This window comes from Schistocerca nitens, chromosome 3 (genome assembly GCF_023898315.1).
Source record: "Schistocerca nitens isolate TAMUIC-IGC-003100 chromosome 3, iqSchNite1.1, whole genome shotgun sequence".
In the NCBI taxonomy this organism is placed as follows: Eukaryota; Metazoa; Arthropoda; class Insecta; order Orthoptera; family Acrididae; genus Schistocerca; species Schistocerca nitens.
The window spans coordinates 454,411,542-454,426,769 of NC_064616.1; the positions used below are offsets into that span (position 1 = coordinate 454,411,542).

A 15,228-nucleotide genomic window follows, 5' to 3' on the forward strand; every position below is an offset into this window, starting at 1 on the left:
TACTTTCACTGGTAGCCCTGCCTATGATGGGGTAATAGATTTCTGTGACAGGACTGGAGTCGGTGGTACTGGGAAGGTGTACAGGTCAGGCCTTGCATGTAGGTCTGTTGCAGGGATATGAATCATGGAGCAAGGGGTTGGGAGCAGGGGCGGAATAGTAAAGAGACCATGAGGATAAAATCAGAGAGATTAGAGCCCACGCAGAGGCATACTGACAATCTTTCTTTCTACAAACAATACGAGACTGGAATAGGAGGGAGAACCGATAGAGGTACTCAAGGCACCCTCCGCCACACACCGTCAGGTGTCTTGCGGAGTATAGATGTAGATGTAGATATTGGGTAGGTTGGTTGTGTGGCAGACTTTCACTGTGGGATGGATGGCAAGGATATATCAGACCACAATGAGAGATAGCTGAAACTCTGGCAGAAAAGATGATTCAGTTGCTCCAGTCATGGGTGGTACTGAGTCATGGGAGGGATGCTCCTTTTTGGCTGGGCAGTGAGTATGTGCAGGATGGTAGGTAACTGGAGGGAGAAGACATGGGGATCTATTTCGAGACAAGGTGGGGAGAGTAATTTCAGTCTTTGAAGGCCTTAGTGAGATCCTCAGAATATTTAGACTGCTCATCACTACAGATGGTATAACCATGGGTGGCTAGTGTATATGGAATGGTCTTCTCTGTGTCAAATGGGTGGCAGCTTTCAAATTGGAGATGTTGGTGGTTGGTAGGTTTGGTGTGTGTGTGGGGTACTGGCGCAGCCATCCATTAGGTGGAGTTTGACAATGAGGAAGGTGGCTTGTTTGGCTGAGAAGGACCCGGTAAAGTGAATGGGGGAGAAGGTTTTGAGGATCTGGAGGAATATACACCCTCTACTCTGATCATGAAGATGTCATCAATGAATCTGAACCAGGTGTTAAAGGTTTTGGATTCTCAGTGGTTAGGGAGGATTCTTCGAGATAGCCCATAAACAGGTTGGCATAGGATGGTGTAATGTGGGCACCCAGTGCTGTATTTTGGATTTGTTTATGGTTGATATGTTTTATGGAGAGGTAATTTTGGGTGAGGATATAGTTGGTCATGGTGACCAGGAAGGAGATCAGTCAGGCATTGGGAAAGGTAGCGTTCAGTAGCGAGAAGGCCATGGGCATTGGGCATATTAATATGGAGGGAGGTGGCACTGACAGGGACAAGCAGGGTGCCGGTAGGTAAAGGAACAGGAACTGTGGAGAGTCAGTAGAGGTACTGGTGGGATTCTTTTATTTATGCGGGAAAGTTACAGATAATATGCTAAAAGTGTTGGTCCACAAGGGCAAATATTCTCTTTGTGGGGGAGGGGGGGTGTATTAACCAGACACGAGGAGATGTCCTGGGAGGTTGGACTTAAGTGCTTTAGGAAGCATGTTGAAAGTAGGAGTGCGGCGAGTGGAGGGGTGAGTTGGCAGATAGACTCAGGGGAGATGTTCTGTGATGTACCTAGAGATTTGAGGAAGAACTGTAGATCCTGCTGGATTTCTGGAATGGGCTCACTGTGGCAGGGCTTGTAGATGGACGTGCCTGACAGCTGGCAGATTCCTTCCACCAGGTAGTCCCTGCAATATATAATCATAATGGCCTTGCTTGGCAGGTAATGTAGTAAGGCGAGTATCAGTTTTTAGGTGGTGGATTGTAGTTCTGTCTGTGGATGTGAGATTGGTTTTCATGTTGATGGATGTGGGGAGTGATGGTGATGCAAGGTTCAAGGTTAGGGAATTCTGGAAAGTGAACAGGGGATTATTTGCGGATGGTGGGGTATCAGAATCAGATGGAGGAGTAAATTGAGTAGGGTGGGATTCAGAATTGGTTTTGATCTGATTGGTAGGATTAATGGTAAAAAAATGTTTGCCTATAGGGACTGGGTAAAGGGGACGAGGTCTTTAAGAAGTCCAGTGTAATTTAATTTGGAAGTGGGGCAAAATGTGGGGTCTTTGAACTGATTGATACTTCTTTGGGATTGAGGATTTTGGACAGCAAGTTCATGACTGTGTTGCAGGTCTGTTTATACTCTGGGATCTGTAGGGTGGAGCGAGTGAATTTTTGCGAATGTGGTAAATGTCGTATGTCTTCAAGGCAGCGTTTGGCGGATATGTAGGGATTCAGAGGAAGTTTGAGGCAGGCTCCGGTGGTGATGGATAGTGGTAGTCAAAGGTGGGAGTGTGAGGTGAATACATTGAACTTTTTTTTGAGGTGGCATTGTGCATGCTGCTCTAATTGTTGGCAGCCAAGGGTTTCATATGGTGGAGAGAATGTAGTGCAAGGTGGTTTGAACCTGATGTATATGGTTTTGTAAGGCTACGTTGATGAGGGCTATGGACAGACAGAATTTAAACAGGGAGAGTTCATTGTGGAAAGACACGTTGCAGCCAGAGATGGATAATTTGATGGTGAGGCCATTTGGGAGGATTTCATGACCTAGGCAACAATGCAGGAACATTAGGTAGGATTGCTTTCTCACTAGAGGTAGGGAAACATTTCTGTATTGGTACAGATGAATATAACAGCAGCCCATAATCAATAATAAAAAGTGTAAAAATACATGGACATATCACAAAAAATACAAACAAAATAAAATGGATGGTCACCAAGTTAAACTACATCCTCAACAACAATTACTTCTCCTTACCTACAAACTAATCTATGGTACAGCAATGCGTAAGTAAATGGCATCATCCTATGCCAACCTATTGAGTGTCTGTGTTCTGTCTATCCTCAAAGAGATTTGTGAAAAAAGTAGCAATTAATGTAGCAGTTACCAGGTAGAATACGTAAGATACACTAGTAACAGGAATGACGAATTTTTTTTAGCTTTAGACATCTAACCGTTTGAAAAAATAATATGCTAATTTGGCCAAAAGTAAATTCAACATTTTCATATGTCTATGAATAACAGCAGGAGTTAACCATTGCTCTAAAGTGAGCCATATTTTATAAATAAGTATCTCATTCATATTATTTTAAGATGTAAAACTGAATTAGTAGTGCTATAATACTAGATGTGTGTTGCACATTTACTGCAGGCTAAAAAAATAGACTTTCACATATTGTTCCAGGAATCTCACGTGAGGGACAGAAAGTCAAGTAACATAAGGTAAGGATTTTCATTCCTTTTTCCAAAGAAGTCAGTGTATGTGACCAGTGGTGGTTTCTACAGAATGCATTCGACTTATACTCAATAGACAATAATCTATCTTTGTGTGGAATAATGTGCTTGGAAAGTGAAATAATGTTTCTACACAGATCAAAAAAAGTTTTGCATCACCTCAGTTCCAGAATCTGTACAGAAAATTGGAGTACAAACATCATTTCTGCCCTTTTTATTCCTCATGAAAACCACACAATGCATGTTGTACCACCATACAGTGAGACCTTCAGAGGTGGTGGTCCAGATTGCTGTACGCACCACTACCTCTAATACCCAGTAGCAAGTCCTCTTGCATTGATGCATGCCTGTATTTGTCGTGGCATACTGTCCACAAGTTCATCAAGGCACTGTTGGTCCAGATTGTCCCACTCCTCAACAGCGATTTGGCGTAGATCCCTGTGTGGTTGGTGGGTCTTGTCATCCATAAACAGCCCTTTTCAATCTATCCCAGGCATGTTCAATATGGGTCATGTCTGTAGAACATGCTGGCCACTCTAGTCGAACAATGTTGTTGTCCTGAAGGAAGTCGTTCACAAGATGTGCACAATGGGGACGCGAATTGTCGCCTATGAAGATGAATACCTCAACAATATGCTGCCAATATGGTTGCATTATTCATCGGAGGATGGCATTCACGTATTGTACAGCCATTACGGCCCTTCAATGACCAACAGCGGTGTATATCGGTCCTACATAATGCCACCCCAAAACAGCAGGTAACCTCCACCTTTGCTGCACTTGCTGGACAGTGTGTGTAAGGCACTCAGCCTGACCGGGTTGCCTCTAAACACGTCTCCAATGATTGTCTGGTTGAAGGCATACATGATGCTCATCAGTGAAAAGAACGTGAAGGCAATCCTGGGCGGTCCATTTGGCATGTTGTTGGGCTCATCTGTACCGTGCTGCATGGTGTCATGGTTGCAAAAATGGACCTTGCCATGGATGTCAGGAGTGAAGTTGCACATTATGCAGCCTATTGCGCACAGTTTGAGTCATAACACGATGTCCTGTGGTTGCACGAAAATCATTATTCAACGTGGTGGTGTTGCTGTCAGCATTCCTCCAAGCCATAATCCATAGGTAGCAGTCATCCACTGCAGTAGTAGCCCTTGGGCGGCCTGAGCGAGGCATGTCATCGACAGTTGCTGTCTGTCTGTCTGTATCTCTCTGTGTCTGAACAACATCAATTTTGTTCACTCCGAGACACCTGGACACTTCCCTCATGGAGAGCCCTTCCAGGCACAAAGTAACAATGCGGACATGATCAAACCGTGGTACTGACCATCTAGGCATGATTGAACTACAGACATGAGCCGTGTACCTCCTTTCTGGTGGAATGACTGGAACTGATCAGCTGTTGGACCCCCTCCATCTAATAGGCACTGCTCATGCATGGTTGTTCACATCTTTGGGTGGGTTTAGTGACATCTCTGAACAGTCAGAGGGACTGTGTCTGTGATACAATATCCACAGTCAACGTATATCTTCAGGAGTTCTGGGGACTGGGTGATGCAAAACGTTTTTAACGTGTGTATTTTAAGCTGTTAAATAGTTTCAAAGCTTTGTTTGATGGCAGCTTGATTGTAACCATATTCTCAAATGTTGCATTTGTATACACGCAGAAGTGTGGAGAGGTACAAAGTATTTTTGTGTCCTAAAACACACTGATATAAAAGGTTCTCAGCTGCAGTTTAACCTGATTCATCAAGATGATGAATTATATTTTACCAGCTGTATTACTGTAGTAATAAAATAGTAGACCTGTGATTAGTAGTAGCAGAGTTCATGACCCCCACCTCTTGTTATTTAAGTTTTTGTTAAGATCAATAGCTGATTCACTGCTTTTTCTTGACTCTTGTAGCAAACATGCCATTTCTTCAAATATTGCCAATAAAATAATATTAACATTGGATGGAAAGAAGAGTATCGCACTAGCTGTGCGTGTGGCAAAATGAATGATCACGCCAATTTTATGGCTGATGTTTTACTAAACCATATAAAATATACACTGATAAAGCCAAAACATTATGACCACTGCCCATCGTGATGTTGGATGCTTCCTAGTGGTGCCACGGTACCTGAAGCAGTAGGAAAAGTATGTAAGCAGAGCAGACACAGGCGAGGGTTCACCTAGTGAAGGTATGGGCTGCAAATGAGGAAATCCATTGAGATAAGAAACTTTGACAAAGGGCAGATTATTATTACACAGTGTCTATGAACCGGTATCTCAAAAATGGCAAAGCTGGTGGAATGTTCAGGTGCTACTGTTATGAGCATCTATGGAAAGAGATAGGAGGACAGTAAAACTACTACTAGATGCTGAATGGTTGGACGTCCACAACTCTTCACAGAATGTGGGCTTTGGAACTTACTGCTCTGTAAAGTAGGATAGATTGTGGTCTGTGGCACCCCTGCCAAAAGTGCACAATGCTGGTGCACACCCAAGTGTTTCAGAGCACACCGGTCATCATACATTGTTGAAAATGTAGTTGTGCAGCAGACCATCCCCATGTGTTCACATGTTGACCCTACAACATTTCAATAATGATTGCAGTGGGCCTAGAACCATTGGGATTCAACTGTCGATCACTGGAAATATGTCGGCTCCTTGGGTGACTCACATTTTGGCTAAAACAGGTAGATTGTCGTCTCCACAAACTCCATCATCAAGGTAGAACAGCGGCTCAAAACGTGCTGCTGCAGTGGACACAGGCTTATGAGACCAGTATTAGGCTATGGGAGAAATTCTCTTGCATTTGTATGGGACCTGTGGTAATAATCAAAGACACACTGCCAGATTCATGCTTAATGTCTTCCCTGACAGCAATGTCATCTTTCAGCAGTATAATTGTCCATGTCTTGGGGCCACATCTGGTTTGAGGGACATCATAGTGAACTCACGTTCATGTCTCGGTGACCAAATTTGCCTGATGGAAATCCTGTGGAACCCATCTGGGTCACTATCGGGCATCATCACCGCATATGCAAATCAGCAGCCTATTATTTATACAAATTACATGACCTGTGTGTAGACATTTAATGCCACATATCTCCACAGACCTACCAAAAAACTGTCAGATCCCTGATACACAGAATCAGTGATGTATTTTTTTTCCAAAGATGGACAAACAAGCTATTAGTCAAGTAGTCATAATGTTTTAGCTGGTCAGTGTAGATACATGGAACTAGCTGTTACGTGTGACAACAATACTTAACAGTATCTCCTCATGTAACTTCTGATCACAAAAAAAAATTGTACTCACGTTTCACACCATTTATTTCTTATTTTTAGTGAGACTGATATAAATTTTTATGAGTTTGGTTGGTTAGTTATTTGCATGTTCCATGGATCATAAATGTCATCTTTTGCTATGATGTGGAATGAGTAAGTCTTACAATTACTTTTCACATTCTCAGTGATTCAAACTAAATTGATTTACCCCCCCCCCCCCCCCCCCACACACACACACACACACACAGAGAGAGAGAGAGAGAGAGAGAGAGAGAGGCAGACAGACACTATTATTACACATTGTGAGGCATCACAAATTTGAAAAAGAAGGAATGGAAGAAGGCAGTATAATCATGAGGGCGGGGATGTAAGGATGGCATGCGTGAAGTTCCGGAGTTAGCAAATATTTAAGTCACATGAATTTTTTGAGATATTGAAGCCACATAGTTGCTCCCCGTAGGGTCACACTATTTATTTGCTGAGTACAGGCTTGGCAACCCCAGGCTTCCTGAGCTGGGGACTGGTTAGTGCCCTCATTCCATTGTCTCTGTAAGCTCCGGGCATGCTTCAGTGAATGCCATGTGGTGTGGCAGTGGAACATTTTGTGTTGCAGGGAACGGGGACCTTGGCTTGACTGCCCAGATTGTGAGACTGGTAAAAGCCCTTGATCTTAAGGTGTGCTGTCTGCTGATGAGATGCATGGCTGTTGAGGTGGAACAATTTTTAGTGGGCAACCTCCAGGGAACCTGCCATACCTCATTTGTATAAGACTTACCTAGGCATGCAAGGCTCTGTGTAAGTGGACTTTTATTTCCCTAGCTGCTCGTTGGATGGGGATGGTCCTTCTGAGTTCTCTGTTCCTCCTCCCAGTGGAAAGGGTGGGCTGCTGGTAGGTACCAACACCCAATCAAACAAGAGGGCTCCCATAGTCAGTCCTCCTTATTCAGGACTTAAGAATGGTCATATTTATAGTAACAGAACACATGCCTGTGACCACAATGTGTTTTTCATCATCATGCAGAAAGAGGGTAGTTTTGAAAAGGTTTCGCTCTTGCCTATCCAAAAGGGCATAGAGGGAATCTGTGGCTCTTTAAAGTTGGTCAAGCACTTGTGAAATGGAACATTGTTAGTGATGGGATATCTCATATGGAGAGACCAAAAAGATCTGTAAGACCATGCAGCCCCCAAAGTTTGCTACCTCCTTTGCATCTGCTCTTAAACAACCAGTTCAGAAGATTGAAGCTGCTACCCAAATGGAGGTTGGTAGCGTCAGCCCTAGTACCTACATTTGCCAGTGCACTTGTGCTGCTCCAGTTCCTCCAGACCTTACACTTCCTCCCAAAACGTCAGAGAAAGCTGGTGTCAGCTACGTTGTGAAGCTTCCACTGTCGTCGTTGTGGCTCCAGAGCCTACCCAGGGCAAGAAATCAAAGGCCAAGTGTCCACCACCAATGGAGGTGGGAAGTAAGCAGTCTGATTATGTCGACTTCATACTGTTTGACGTCTCCCTTGACTCTTTGGTAGAAGTAATGGACGTTGTCTGACTGGGGTAATCGTTTCGCCCCACGACTGAGCCCCACCCATTACAGGCTCGTCTGCTCAGCAAAAAGACTGGGTGAAAGCTCAGCTCACGTGATAGAGGCTCCAACATTACAATGGAACATTAATCGCTTCAGGGCACATGTGGAAGAACTGAAACTGCTAGTGCAGTAACGCCCCGTGTGACTGTGTATACAAGAAACAGATTTTTAAAGCCACTGACACTCCTATGCTACAAGGCTATACCTTTCACCGCAAGGATGACCTGACTGGGGACAGAGCCAAGAGAGGTGTTCCTGTGTTTGTCAATAATGTGAATCACTCGTCTGCTCTTGGAGGATCACTGTGTGCTCCCTGTATCTCCCTCCACAAGATCCATTAGACTCTGAGATTCTCGTAGGTCTTGTGGAACAACTCCCATGACCATTTCTCCTCTTGGGAGACTTCAGTGCCCATCATGTCTTGTGGGACTCAATCTATACTTGCCCTTGGGGTCAGGTTTTGGAGAGCCTCATGACATCTCATGAGCTGCGCGCTCTCAACATGGATACTCACACTCATTTCTGTACTGCTACTGGGTCATTCTTAGCCATCGACTTCTCTTTCTGCTCTCAAGCTCTTGCAGACTCTGTTCAATGGGAGCTCATTGCTGACCATTCTAGTGACCCATCTCCCACTCGGCTTTCACATATTGGATGGAGCATTTCCTGAAGAGAAGCCACAAAAATGGATGGTCAGTAAGGCTAACTGGATGCTGTTCAGCCAGCTGGCTTTGTTTGAACACTGCAACAGTGTCCGGGAATGGGTGGACCACATCACACAAGTGATCCATATCGCCACTGACCTATTGATCCCAAAGTCCTCAGTTGGTCTTTGGAGGTGACCTGTACCTTGGTGGACAGATGAGTGCCATTCAACAATCCAGGACAGGCATGTGGCTCAGACATTCTAAATGCTGTCTGACAGCTGACACTCTCATAGCCTTTAGAGGCACCAGAGCCAAGGCTCAACATGTAATTAAGGATAGCAAGAAAAGATCATGGCAAGCGTTCCTGGACTCTATCAATCGTTCCACGTGTTCTAAAAAAGTATGGGAAGCCATCCAGAGGATTTTTGATGAACACAGTCATTTACTGACAGCAGCAGTGCTGAAAAAGGGGTGTCTCCAAATAACACCCGGAGCCATCGTTCAGACACTGGCGGAGCAATTGATAACAACTACTGCCAGGGCTAACTGAGATCCAGTATTTCACTGGTACAATGTGACTGTAGAGAGGGGCAATTTGGTTTTCAGATCCCATGATTCTGAGTCTTACAACTGCCCTTTCTGCATGTGGGAGCTGGAGTAGGCACTGTCTGAGACTCGTGATACCGCACCTGGTCACAATCAAATCCAGTACTTCATGCTTCGACATTTGCCAGCAGTATCAATCGAAATCCTCCTCAAATGTTTTAATTTAATACAGCAGTCAGGTCAATTACCAAACTCATGGAGAGAGGCAATTTTGTTACCTCTCCACAAACAAGGAAAGGACTGCACATGTCGCAGTAGTTATCGGAGTATTGCCTTTATGAGCTGGGTAGGAAAGACCCTGGAGCGAATGGTTAACTGTCATCTGGTCTTATTGTTAGAGACCAGACAACTGCTTAGCGCTTCTCAGTGTGGATTCTGGAGATTTTGGTCGACTGTCGACCACCTGACCTTACTCAAGGTGGCTCTTCAGCAGGCTTTCCTATGTAAACATCACTGTATTGGTGTATTCTTCGATATCAGTAAGGCATACAATACTATTTGGAGACACTGTGTTCTTGCACAACTCTGTCAGTGGGGCTTTCGTGGCCACCTCCCCGTCTTCATGCAGTCTTTCTTGTCTCAGCAGTTTTTTAGTACCTTAGTCGGTGACACGCTGTCAGATCATTTTGAGCAGGAGAATAGTGTTCCTCGGGACAGTGTTTTAAGTGTTACCCTCTTTGCGATAGCCGTCGACAGTATCACTTTCACAGCAATGATCGGTGTACAGCGCTCCTTATTTGTGGATGATTTTGCTGTTTTCTCTTCGTTCACCAATGTTGCAACAGCAAGCTGTCAGGTGCAACTTAAATTGCGGAGGTTAGAGGGGTTGGCTACAAAGATGGGTTTTCAGTTTTCTGTGTGTGTGTGTGTGTGTGTGGGGGGGGGGGGGGGGGGGTGTTTTTTCATTTTAATTGTTCTCATTGTCTTGTTAATTTCCCTGAGTTGCATATAAGGAAACTCAGTCCTACATTTTAGAAACTCAGTGAGGTTTCTGGGCCTTATTTTTTATTCCAGGTTGTTGTTGTTGTTGCCGCCACACCTGAGAGACCTGAAAGCCAGAACCCTCAAGGCACATGAACATCATAAAGTGCCATAGCCACAGGTTTTGGGGAGAGGACAGGCCATTTCTTCTCCAATTTTATAGCACTTTCATGCTTTCATGACTAGACTATGGGTGCATGATATATGGTTGATGAAGGTTTCTCGCGTCTCCAGCCAGGTGGTAGCATTGATATATCGTGACATTTCGGGAAGTGTCATGCTACCCATCTTCTGGCATAGTGTCACGACAGTGTTGTAGGAAAGCCAGTGTACTGAGAAGTTTTGCTTTTCTGGAGCGTTCTTTCTACAGCCGTTTGAAGCTGCAGACTTCCTCCTCGTAGAGGTGTCATATATGTGACTGTGGGCTTTCCCAGTATAAACTGTTGATGAAGGTTTCTCTGGTCTCCAGCCGGGTGGTAGCATTGCATCGCGATATATCAATGCTACCACCCAGCGGGATATCCGAGAAACCTTCATCAATAGTTCACACCGGGAAAGCCTACAGTCACATGCACGGTATATGGATCGGCAAGACCTTCTTATTTGAATATCATTGATGCTGTCCACCATGAGGGGATTTGGCTGGCCATGCGTGCTTATAGGACCAGCCTCATACCTAGTCTCTGTGGTGAGGCGTGCGAACTGCCAGCTCGTCATGGTGCATAAGGCATGTAAGTTCCTCACACCTCCGGCGTCACCCGCATACCATATTGTTGTTCGTCCACCTCTGGAACGCCTTTTCTCCAACCGTCCATGAGCAACAATGTTGTTTGGGATCTGCGCGCAGCATGTGCTGGAGTGAGTAAACCCCAAATCCAGGGTTTTAACTGTCTGCCACCCTGGTTACTGGAGAGGCCTTGGGTGATTTTAGATTTAGTGCAGTATAGGAGAGATTGCACTCCTCCTCCTGTTTTTAATGCTATATTTTCTGACATTTTAACTGAGCATCCCAACTATGTAGCTGTCTTCGTGGATGTTTCCAAAGAGGGGGACTCTGTTTGTTGCTCTGTCGTTTTCCCAGATGAAGTCCTCAAGCTCCAACTGCTTCAAGCATTTACTCTCTTTGACACAGAACTATATGTGATGGCACTGGAGCAGATGAGATGTTCTTCCAGTGCTAAATTTCCTATCTGTTCTGATTCTCTGAGTGCCCTTCACTGTCTCCAATGTTTGTACCCAGCAGATAAAGTAATCCAGAATATCCAGAATGCCTGCCTTCAACTGCAATGAGTGGAAAAGGAGGTGTCTTTTTACTGTGTACCTGGGCACATGGATATCGTGGGGAATGAAAGGGTAGATGTAGCAGCGAGGAAGGTGTGTTGTGATCCTCAGTTATTTCAGTGTACCATCCCACTGCAGGCTATCACCTCATTGTTGAGGTACTAAGTCAAGCGGCAGTGGGAAGACAAGCGGCTGGAAGTGGCAGACAATAAGCTCCATCTAGAAAAGCCACAATGCAGCCATGGAGTACCTCCTTCCAGGCATGTCGATGTGATGAGGTCCTCCTTACTCGTCTTCGCATAGGGCACAGCACTATCATGCCTGGCCTCTTGCTACGGCGAGAGGACCCACCACTTTGTGGTGTTTGTGGCATACAGATCACTGTGCACCACATTTTATTGGACTGTATTTCATTTTCCAACCAGTACGCCATGACAGATTTTCTGATGGATCGGTCCAGTATGTTAAGTAATGTTCAAATGAATGTGGTTTGAGTTTTAAAGTTTTGTTAAGTTTCCAACATCTTTCCCAAGATTTTAGGGAGTTGGTTTTAATATGTTAACGTGGTTACTAACTCACCCATGCTTTTTGTAAGTGGTCAGCCAGTGACATTTGCCTGCACCTTTCTTTTAGCTCCTTTCTCATTTTAATTGTGTTTTAAACTCATGTATAGTTACTTGTACTTTTTCTCTGTTGTTTTAACACATATGAGAAGTTGTGGTCAATTTAAGTGCATGAGTGTGGAACAATTTTTGGGTTTTGAGCCACATTTGTTTGTTTCAATGAGTGTAATGTGTAATGATGCTGATGCTGTATTTTCAGCTGAAGCTAACCAGGATCCAACAAAATAGCTAAAGGAATTCAAACTTACTGATAAAGACAACAGGTGAATGAAATTGTGTGTGTCACAAATGTCTACTTTTGTGCCAACATCTACTTTTACTTGAATAGTACATAACAGCAGTGGTTTTGATGACAAATCTGTTCAGGTTTTAGTCAGTTCTGAGGCATTATTTTCTGTGACGTATAATGCTTCTTGTCACCAGCTGAATAATATTGTAAAGGATGAGCCAGTTTGTAGGAAAATTTTAATTTCTTTCATTAGCTCCCAGAAGTAACTTCATTTTTCCATTACGGCGAAGTCATGGCTGGCAATATTGGCTGCCTGTAGATTCTTTCGTCCCACTGTCTAGCAACAGGAAGTCAGCAATGAGGAAGGGCACCTTGATCACGCACCTCCCTCGTGTGCTGACGAGGTAACGCTGCCCCAGGCGTTGCTTAGCAGGCGGCGCTCTGGAAAGTTCCATGCCGTCTGCACGGTTTTCTCGATTCCGACCAATCAGGTCGGAGGAAGCCGCACAGTGCATCGAATATACCCGGCCGCTCATTGCTGGGCCCACACTCTTGTTTTCTTGCTCTCCTGTAAGTTGGACGCGCACCCTGTTGCAGTGAACATCTTCTGCTTCTCCCAGTGCTGCGGCACTGTGGACTTAGTTTTCGCAGATACCAACCTTCGCTATGCTTTACCTTCTGGCTCACCCTCACCTCCCTAGGCCTGGCTATGTGACCCCTTTTTATCATGCTTTTGCCAATAAATGACCTTTGTCTAAATGTTATCCTGATGAATTAATCACACCCACTGCCTTCCCATCTGTCCATCGTGTACAACTGGTGGCAGAAGTGGGATCCGTTTCCGTAGCGACTTTGTCGCTACACTTAATTCTTTCCGGCAAGATGCCGTGCACTTTGCTCATGGAATGCGCCCATTGGCCACCACATTTGCTCCACACGGGCTGTGGCTGTGCCAGTAAACATGCACAGGGCGCGCACTGCAGCGAGGCAGCCGACGCTGCCGGCCAAGGCTTGGCTGTAACGGAAAAATGAAGTTACTTCTGGGAGCTAATAAAATAAATTAAAATTTTTCTACTGACTGGCTCATCCTTTACAATATACTGACAGAAAAAAAATCACAACACCAGAATATAATAAATGTAGAGCAATGAAATTTCAGAATCCGTTTGTCTAGGTAACATACCAGGTGGCTATAATTAAACTTTCCCTATTTAACACATTATAACACGGAAACTAATTACCATAGCATTAATGTCAAGGATGTGAGGAAGAAAAACAATGGAGAATAAGTTCAATTGAAACACTTTCAGTGTGCTGCTATGGTACATCATATGATTACATACCGGTACCATTACTGCTACAAAAAGGGCTCAATATGGCACCCATTAGTGTCCAGAAGAGTCTAAAATTGCAGGATTGCATTCTGCACAGCAGAACAAAGCATGTACATGGGTATGCTGGCTACCTTTCTTGATATGCTGCACTTCAGATCAGCATGTGTATATGTTCCCCTTGTAAACCCTGTCCTTCAGGTAGCCCCACAACCAGAAATTACAGGGAGTGAGATCAGGTGTTCGTGCTGGCCAAGCATTTCGAAATGATCGGCTGATAATTAAGTTTTTCCAGATGTGTTTCAGAGAAGCAGGTGAACTTCACGAGCAATGTGCAGTGATGCCTCATCTTTGATGAAAACAGTCAAGTGCGATGCATCTCTCTCCTATAGGACGGGTATGACATGCTGGCGAAGCATATCGCAGTAATGCTGGCCAGTCACACTACACAGCAGGTCCTGGAGCACCAACCTATTCAAAAAAGAGTGGACAAATGATTAATGTAGCCATGGAGCCACACCACAGGGTGACACATTCACCATACAAAGGAACTACATATACAGTGACTGGAGGTGAAGATCCACGCATTCGGCAATTCTGTGTGTTCATCTCACCTGCAGAGAAAAATGAGCTTCATCTGCCAATAGGATTGTCCAGAACCAGCCCTTGTCGATTTCAATCCTGGCAATCATTGTGCATCCTGTGGTGCAAACTGCTGTACGATATGGCTACCATGTGAGAATGGTTCGAAGCACCTTCCATACAGTGACCATGGGTTGTTCAACTGTCATGACAGAGCATGTGCACTGCCTGATGATCAGGAATTGCATGCAGCATTGTCTGCCATAGCAACAGTGATTTCATCAACCACCTGTGGTGCAACCGGTCATCGGCCTCTTCCTGGCATGACGCTCAGTTCTCCAGTTTATTCGAATTTCATCATCATGCTCCCCACAGCAGGTAGAGAAAAAGTACCCTTCCATAATCCTTTCAGTTTGTGATATTCTTGAAGTGCAGCTGCAGCCATTACTTTTGTTTTGATAATAGAGCTTCACCAATAATGCCCTGCTGCTTTTGTCTAAGCACATGTTGACACGTCAACAAGTGCACCATGACTGGTCAAGTGTATGAGACTGTGAATCGCGGCACCTGGTGGTCATAGTTGGAGCAGGACAATGGTGCTGTGACGCATGGAAGTCGTATGCCCCATACTCTGGACATTAATGCTACCAAGTTTCGTACTCGTACTGTAATATTTTCTGTGTTATAACATGTTAAATAGAGAAAGATGAATTATAACCACCCAGTATTTACGTGACTAGCATTGCCAGAGCATAGGCTAATGTAATAATGAGATAAGCCTGTGCAAATGAGAAATGCTGGTACATTAGTAACCTGTGTCACAGCCAGAATGTTGAATGCAAGCACGCATCATGTTGTGCAGGTGTCAGATATCAGTTTGTGGGATAGAGTTCTTGCCTGTTACAGATGGCCAGTTTGTACAGAGACAGTTAATACTGTTTGTGAATGAAGCTGT

At 44.5% G+C, this 15,228-nt stretch overlaps 1 protein-coding gene across 1 annotated transcript in view; it reads left to right on the forward strand.

The window, feature by feature from the left end:
- LOC126248382 (uncharacterized) overlaps nucleotides 1–15,228 on the forward strand; it is a 549,077-nt gene that overhangs the window by 510,891 nt on the left and 22,958 nt on the right. The window contains exon 50 of the mRNA XM_049949323.1: nucleotides 3,091–3,128. Within this exon, the coding sequence (XP_049805280.1) occupies nucleotides 3,091–3,128 (38 nt within the window). The remainder of the gene's footprint in view (nucleotides 1–3,090; nucleotides 3,129–15,228) is intronic.